The sequence below is a fragment of the Trichechus manatus genome, unplaced genomic scaffold (genome assembly GCF_000243295.1).
Source record: "Trichechus manatus latirostris isolate Lorelei unplaced genomic scaffold, TriManLat1.0 scaffold00209, whole genome shotgun sequence".
Taxonomy (NCBI): Eukaryota; Metazoa; Chordata; class Mammalia; order Sirenia; family Trichechidae; genus Trichechus; species Trichechus manatus.
The window spans coordinates 375,003-384,042 of NW_004444145.1; the positions used below are offsets into that span (position 1 = coordinate 375,003).

At 36.8% G+C, this 9,040-nt stretch overlaps 1 protein-coding gene across 1 annotated transcript in view; it reads left to right on the top strand.

The window, feature by feature from the left end:
• Positions 1–3,039: 3,039 nt before the first annotated feature.
• The window catches only part of SPMIP11 (sperm microtubule inner protein 11), a 30,914-nt gene continuing 24,913 nt past the window's right edge, over positions 3,040–9,040 (top strand). The window contains exon 1 of the mRNA XM_004388269.1: positions 3,040–3,158. Within this exon, the coding sequence (XP_004388326.1) occupies positions 3,080–3,158 (79 nt within the window). The 5' untranslated portion in view covers positions 3,040–3,079. The remainder of the gene's footprint in view (positions 3,159–9,040) is intronic.

Genomic DNA, 9,040 nt, shown 5'->3' on the forward strand with positions numbered 1-9,040 from the left:
TCTTGGGCAAGATATGTAACCTGTCTGTGCCTCTTCTGGAGCACTGGTGACCAAAAGGCCGGGAATTTCAAATCTACCAGCCGCTCCTTGGAAACCCTGTGGGACAGCTCAACTGTGTCCTGTAGGGTCGCTATGAGTTGGAATGAGTCGTCGGCAACGGGTTTTGGTGGTGCCTCTTCTATAAAGTGGAAATGATAATAATAGTACCTACGTCTTAGGTTGTGAAAAGGATTACATGAAGATTTCATGTGTTAAAAGCACTTGTAATAGTACCTGGCACATAGAATAATTTAGTAGATGTGATCATTGTTATTGTAGTATTTACTATATTGTATTGAGATTGTTTGAGAGAAGGACCATGCCATGTTCATTTGTGTCCCAGCACCTACCTAGTAGAGGCCTGGCCCTCCTAGATAGTCAAATATATGTCAGACAAATGCTCACAACACCCTACAATAAAGAAACTGACACTGGGAGATATTAAGTGGTTTGCCCTATCCATTGTTCTTTCCACACCGGCAAACTGACTCCTGTACTCCCGCCTTTCTGGAACCACACTCATTTACCTTGATTAAATTTGGATGGTGTTAGAAGTCTTTGTCTTGCTTTTATAATAATTTGGGTTTTGACATTTCTATACTCAGCTGCCCTTACTCAGTGTGTTTAATTCTAATTCATTCTCAGAAGTATTTTCTTCCATTTTAGATCCCCCCTACCCCCACCATATACTGCTTTCAATTAGTATTAGCTCCATTTTACTTCAGAAAAATTGAGGTTCAGGAAGATTTAAATTACTTAATTCAGGTTATAACATAAAAAAGCTTATGATTTTAAGCTTCTTCCATCACAGGTATTTTTCTTTTAGTAAAATAAACGCTTTTTCAGTTGTGTAGTCTTGTATATTGTCTTTTAAACAACCAAAATTATCCCTCCCAGATCCCTCTTGCCTAATTCTCTGATCTGTGTTTGGTTCTCCACCTAATCTCTTGGACTCTGTTTTGAATTTGCCATTCAGGCTGAATGTGCCCCTTTTCCAAGAAAAAGTGTTCTGGTATCTCTCAGGCATCAGGCAATGTGGCTTCTAATCAATGGCTGCCCTGCTTTACAGAAGAGGGGGCCTATACAAATCAGAGAAAGCAAATATTTTTTGACTGAAGATGTCAATGGTAGCGTAATTGCTAAGCATATGACTTTTTTGAGTCAGGCCTGGATTCAAATCCCAGCTCTTTGAACTAGTATGATCTTGAATGTCATCTCTGCATATTAACAGAACACCATTTGGCACGTAGTAGTTGGTGTTCAATACATGTTTATATTGAATAAGTATCAGCCTTCAAATCAATTTGCCCTAAAAAAACAATTAAGCCAGAGGAATTTTCCCTTCTAAAAAAATATAAGGCTGTTTCCTGGAAATCATACCTATAGGGCTACTCTTCTATTCACTGGGCTAGTCTTGCTCTGGATATAGGATTATACTATATTTCATAGTTCTGTCTTATTTTCCACTGTGCTTATAAATGCCAGCTTTTTCAGTTGCGCCAAACATTAACATTTACAACTGTTAAAACAGTTTATTTCCAACATTCATATAGTCTCCAACTTGAAATAGGAAAAGATGGTGTGCTACTATACAGCTCTTCCCAACTCCACTTTAGATAACTTCAGCCATGGTGTTTGTGTGGAGTAAATGATTAACAACCAACTATCCAGAATATGTATACGTATGTGTACATAAGTTTATTGTAAATTTTACTGACATAAAGGATATGTAGCACACAACGTATTAAAAATAATAATAAAATGTACAGTATTCTTTATTGTAAATTTCTTATAGCCAACTGATTCTCACAGAATACCTTCATTGACTTTTGCCAAACTCATAAATCAATAGCCAGCCTGTGGTTGCAATTGCCAGAGTGTAGCTTTGAATGTTGGTTGATATTTTCACTTGCATTAATCATGAGATCAGAGTGAAACAATGAAAATTTATGTCAGAACTTCACTCATTTGTCAGTGAGTTGAGAAACTTCTTTGAATTGGATAATAGTTTTTGAATACTGGAAGAATTTTGCTTGTTTTTTTTTTTGCTATTGAGAATGTAATGACTGTAGACATGACATACTTTTAAATTTAATCTGCGGTATTAACATTTTCTCTATCACTTAAGTCTAGACAATGGCAATCAACAAACCAATATATCAAGCTCTTGTTAGTAGCATTTGCCAATTTCTGTGGTGTAAGTTCTGCCATAGCTGATTTCAAGCTACCCATGTGACATCACTGATCATGGAGTTGGGAAGAGATGCACACACCATTATTTAGTGTTTTCTCCGTACAGGTACAAAATATGTAAATAACCTCATGAACATAGAAAATAGTAAAGTGTAGTGTAATAATTAGGACAAGATGAGTTATGAATTTTTTTACATTGGTTTTTAGTATAGTTTATTCAGTTGTAAGTTTATACAATTAATTTTTAATTATAGCTTTTTTAATAACCAGCTCACAAAATTCTTGAAAATTTTTAACGAGCAGGTCTCATGTGCAGTGTGGGCAGGTTCCAGTATACCACTGCCTGAAATAATTTAAAGACTCATTGAAAGTATCAGATTGAGATTTAAATAATATTTGTTAAGCTTCTCTTATGTGCTGAACACAGTGCTAAGAACATTTGCATATATTATCTCATTTAATTCTCATAACTGTGTGAGACAGATACATCATTGCTCTTTTTTAACATAAAAAGTAGGCTTAGCTAATCTATTCAAAGTCAGATACCTGTAAGTGGCAAAGCTAAGATTTGAGCCCAAGTCAGTGCTCTTTCTACTCACTGCTTTCTGAAGCTTAAGGTATAAGTAAGACTAAGGCAAGAAAAAAGATTCTGGCACTTGATTCCTCCTTTTTCCTCAAGTTGTTTAGCCCACTCCCATATCAGTTCCACTGTGAACCCATAAATTCTGTGCCTAATTAGACAAAGGAAGTATCAGTCATGCTAATTCTTCAGGACATTACCATGGTTACCAAACAGAGTCCAGTGCTCCAGCCTGAACATTCCACAAGAGGACAAGGCAGAGCTGAGATGGCCTTCTTCAACTTGTATCTATTGGGATATCAAAATTCTTTTCGGAACAAAAAAAAGGACACAACTGAAGAAACAAGTAAGGGGAATATAGAGTGGGGGAGGGTTAGACGTCCATTTCTTTTCCTATCTGGGGTTAGAGATTTATCCCCCAAGACCAGCAGCTATATTAGGTGGAATTATGGAGTAGTGAAAGTACCCATTCAGCTTCCCTCTTCTGTCACTCAAGCTCTTTATTAAGGCATCCAGTTCGTTCAACTGGATGAACGTGCTCATTCATTCATTTGCTCGTTTAGTCAACCTTTATTAAGCACCAACAATGTGCCAGACCTTTGCTGGTGACTGGATAGATAGTCCATGCTATCGAGTAGCTGACTATCTGATGAGGAAGATAAGTTTGCCAACAGAAAAATTACAATTTAGTGTATAATTAAATGTAAAATGCTATGAAACCACAAAGGAAGAAAATACCTGAATACCACTGGATTTGGAAAGAGAATGAGGGGATCTTTTAGAGAAGGCCTCACAGAGGAAATGCTTCTAGAACTGAGTGTTGAAGGATAATTGGAGTAGGCAAGAAGGGAACTAGCACAGATAAGAACAGAGAACTGAGAGAGCCATGTTATGTGAACTCCAAGTACATGGATACAGATGAAGGGTAAAGTAGAGAGGTGTTGGGAAGCAGGCCTTGAAAATTAAGCAGGAGCCAGATAACTGAGGATGCTGTTAGCCATACTAAAAACTTTAACCTTATAGGAAGCCTTTGAAGGGTTTTTAGTAGGCAGTTAGTAAATACAAGATCTGTATTATAGCCACAGTCCCTAGCAGTGCCTCCTACATAATAGAGGTTTAATAAATATGTGTAGGATGGGTGAAAGAGCAAATGATTTTGAATGACTAACTAAAAGGGAGGAGCCCTGGTGACACTGGTTAAGTGTTCGACAGCTAACTGAAAGTTCAGTGGTTCAAACCCACCAGCTGCTCCTTGGGAAGGAGATGTGCAGTCTGCTTCCATGAAGATTTACAGCCTTGGAAACCCTATGGGGCAATTCTCCTCTGTCTTACAGGGTTGCTATGAGTTGGAATCAACTCAATGGCAGTGGGTTTGTTTAACTCAAACAAGAAGCATAGGCTTTGCAGGAAATTGCATTAGATCTTAGAAGATGAATTGTTTGAAAGCACAGAAATGGAGGAGAAAGGGTATTCCAAGCAGAATGGAGAATATATTAAGGAAATTAAGTGTAGGCGGGCACTGAAGTAAAAATTATATTGGGGTGGAGGGTGGGAAGATATCCTCCAGTAGCTTTCTAAAAATGCATAGAAGGTATATTTTTTAATTCAGAATGGCTTTATTCTACCCTCACATTTGATAGTTTGTCCAGATATAGAATTCTAGGTTGAAAACCATCTTCTCATAATTTAGAGGTATGCCTTTATTGTTTTCCAGCTTCCAGGTGAATACCTTTGTGTGACTTGTTTTTTTATTTCTTTCTGGGAGCTTTTAATTTTCTTTTTGTCCCATTTTTGTTTTTAATTTTATTGTGTTTTAGGTGAAAATTTACAGCACAAATTAATTTCTCATTCAAAAATTTATACACAAATTGTTTTTCAACATTGATTGCAATCCTTGCAATGGATCAGCATTCTTTCCCTTTCCCTTTCCACCCCAGGTTCTGTGTCCATTCGTCCAATTTTCCTGTCCCTACCTGCCTTCTCGTCTTTGCTTTTGGGCATGTAATGCTCATTTGTTCTCTTACACTTGATTAAACTAAGAAGCACATTCCTCACGTGTGTTATTTTTGTTTTATAGGGCTGTCTAATCTTTGGCTGAAAGGTGGACTTCAGGAGTGGCTTCAGTTCTGAGTTAGCAGGGTGTCCAGGGACCATAGTCTCGAGGGTTCCTCCAGTCTCTGTCAGACCAGTAAGTCTGGTCTTTTTTTTTTTTTTTTTTATGAATTTGAATTTTGTTCTACATTTTTCTCCCACTCTGTCTGGGATCCTTTATATTTTGATCCCTGTCAGAGCAGTTGGTGGTGGTAGCAGGCGCCATTTAGTTCAGGACTCAGGCTGGTGGAGGCTGTGGTTCATGTGGTACATTAGTCCTTTGGACTAATATTTTCCTTGTGACATAATGTCATCTTGTCTCTCTTTTTGTGATATTAACAATCATTGATGACTTCCCAGATACATTAATTCATGGGGTTTGCCAAATGGTGATATTTAGTTTTATCATTCCGTCTTCGTTTATTAGCTGGAATACTTCTATGAAGAGATATTTCCCTTTAGCAGCTATTTGGTTACCCTAATTACCAGTTGCCATCAAGTTGACTCTGACTCATGGTGTATCAGAGTAGAACTGTGCTCTGTAGGGTTTTTTTTTTTTTTTTTTGGGGGGGGGGCGCAGTTTGTGCTTTAGGTGAATGTTCCTTAGTATTTTGAAATTTCATTATGATGGACTTTGCTATTAGTCTTTTTTCTTCCATTGCAGCGGACACTCCATGAGCTCTTTTAATCTGGAAATTGATGCCCCTCATTTCTGAAAATTTTTCTTTTATTTTTTCTTTATTAATTTATTCTATATTTTGTCTCATTTGTCTTTTTGGAACTCTTATTTGTCAGCTATTAAACCTCCTGAATTGATCTTCTAACTTATTAATTTATTAATCTTTCTCTAATTTTTTTTTTTAATTTACTTTTCGAGAGGCTTCTTTGATTTTATCTTCCAACTGTATGTATTATCTACTGCTGTGTAACAAATTGCTCCAAAACTGAATGGCTTAAAACAGTGGACATTTACTACCTTACAGGTTCTGTGAGGATGTTATGCTTTGTTTTGTTCTTTATCAATATTGTTGGCATTCTGGGTCCCTTCCATTTCCATATAAATTTCAGGACCAGCTTGTCGTGTTTGGCAGGTGCCATTATCTTTGGGTGATACTTCCTCACAAGGTATCTGGAAAGGGATCTGACATTTATCCCTCTCCTGCATCCTAACTTATATATTGAATTTGGCAAATATTCAGGAGTCTCCAGCTTGGTCCAGGACAAGGTCATCTAAGTTTTTATTAGTAATTCTTTAAGATGCTCTTGATATATTTTAGAAAATATGAACAGCTCAAAATTGTATACAGTAGAAGCTCCCCTAAAGAAACTCCATTCAGTATACTTGCTAGATTAATTCATTTTCCATTTCCTCGGAAAAGCATCAAAAGATGCCTGCAACAATCCGTGGTGATTCAGTAGTAGAATTCTCACCCTCCATGATTCCCTGCCACTGCATCTCATGCACAGCCACCTCTCTGTCAGTAAAAGCTTGAGTTTTGCGATGATGTTGAACAGGTTTCAGTGGAGCTTCCAGACTAAGATGGACTAGGAAGAAGGGCCTGGCAGTCTACTTCTGAAAATCAGCCAGTGAAAATCCTATGGATCAAAACAGTCTGATCTGCAACCAATCATGGGGATGGCGCAGGACCAGGCAGCATTTCCTCAAAATGTTAAAGAATTTCGCTCCTAAATATATTGAAAAGAGTATTGAAAACATATGTCCACACCTAAACCTGTACATGAATGTTCATAGCAGCATTATTCATAATATGCAAAAGAGGAAACAACCCCAAATGTCCATCAACAAATGAATGGAAACAAAGTGTGGTATATCCATACAATGGAATATTATTTGGCCATAAAAAGAAATGAGATACTGATGCGCCAACATGGATAAACCTTGGAAATATGCTGAGTAAAAGAAGCCAGAAACAAAAAGCCACATATTATATGATTTCATTTGTATGATGTTTCCAGAATAGGTAAATCCAAAGGGATAGAAAGTAGATTAATGGTTTCTATCAGCCAGAGGGAGGGACAAATGGGAAGTGACTACTAGTGGATATTGGGTTTCTTTTGGGAGTGATGAAAACGTTCTAAAATAGTGGTGACTGTTGCACAGCTGTGAATACACTAAACTACTGAATTGTACACTTTAAATGGGTGAATTTTGTGGTATGTGAATTATGTCTCAGTGAAGCTGCTATTAAAAAAATAATAATAATGGTATCCTGGAGTCAGCATTTAACATAAAAAACAGTGTATATTCCCATGACCAAGCCTAATATTATCAGTACAGATAAATACATATGTAGATATATCCTGGTGAAATGTTTTTATTTCAAGGATAAATGAACTGAAACAAGGCTGACCTCAACTTCACGTCATTAACTTCAGAAGACAACAAAGCAATGTCTACAGAGCTTTGAGGATAATAAGTTATGATCCAAGAATTCAATCCCTGGATAAGTTGATGATCATGTGTAAAAGTATCAAAAATATTTGCCAACGTAGCAAGACTTCCAAAATAATGTAACTCACATTCATGTCCTGAAAAATTTACTCAACAATGTTGTGCAAATAAATAAGAAATGAATTAAAATCAGAGGATTAAAAAAAAAAAAACTATATGAGATCTTTGAAACCAATTAAACATATAGAGACACCAATGTAGTTTTTAAGATACTACCATAAGGCCATGAAAGATTAAGTAGACAAATAATTTACAATATAGATGTTTTGATTGAATAAGTAGATACGTAGTATTCTGTGCCTTATAAATGAAGAATTCACCTTTTTAAGTAAGCATCTGCCTTAGTCATCTAGTGCTGCTCTAACAGAAATACCACAAGTGGATGGCTTTAACAAAGAGAAATTTATTTTCTCACAGTCTAGTAGGCTAGAAGTCCAAATTCAGGGTATCAGCTCCAGGGGAAGGCTTGCTCCGTCAGCTCTGATGGAAGGTCCTTGTCCTCAATCTTCCCCTGGTCTAGGAGCTTCTCAGGCACAGGGACCCCAGGTCCAAAGGATGCGCTCTGCTCTCAGTGCTGCTTTCTTGATGGTATGAGGCCCCCTACTCTCTGCTTGCTTCCCTGTCCTTTTTATCTCTTGAGAGATCAAAGGTGGTGTAGGCCACACCCTAGGGAAACTCCCTTTACATTGGATCAGGGATGTGACCTGGGTAAAGGTGGTGTTACAATCCCACCCTAATCCTCTTTAACATAGAACTACAATCACAAAATGGAGGACAAACACAGAATACTGGGACTCGTGGCCCAGCCAAATTGATACACACATTTTTAGGGGGACATAATTCAATCCATGACAGCATCCAAGGAATATTTATGAAAACCTCAATAAATTCCCAAGAATAAAAAATTCCTTTGGCCCCAATACCCTTACACTGACACAATAAAATCAAAAGTTGATACGAGAAGTTCAAAGATGCAAACAAAACAATCTGGATATTAAGAAACAGGCTACTAAATAACTAAATAACTTGTTAGTCATAAATCAGAAATTCAATGACATGTTTAAAAATAACAAAAAATAAGAATACTTAATGTCAAAAAATTATAAAAAGTGGCCAAAGCCTTATATAGAAGTAAATTTATAGTCTTCAATGCATATTAAAAGTGAAAGAAAGCACATTCAGTAAATTTAATTCTAGAGACTATAAAATAAATTCTAAGTCAAATCAGGAAGAAGGAAATAAATATGCAAGTAAATATTAATGAGTTATAAATGAGAAAAGTGACAATAAGTAAATCTAATGCCTAGAACTTTTAATAAACTAACAAAACAGAGCTTTGATTAAACTAAGTTGTGGTGACTTCTCACATGCTATGTACTGCCTTGCCTTTCACCAGTATTAATGTGTAATGGCTAGGAGCTTGGCTGCTAATCAAAAGGTGGGCAGTTTCAATCCACTAGCCACTCCTTGGAAACCCTATAGGGCAATTCTGCTCTGTCCTATAGGGTCACTATGAGTTGGAATCAGACAACGGGCTTGGTTTACTATCTCTGGTAATTTTCCCTCCATCCCCTTCCCATCCCTGGTAACCATCAAAGAGTTTTTTTTTTTTTTTTTTTATTGTACTTCAGGTGAAGGCTTACAGAACAAATAGTTTCTCATGA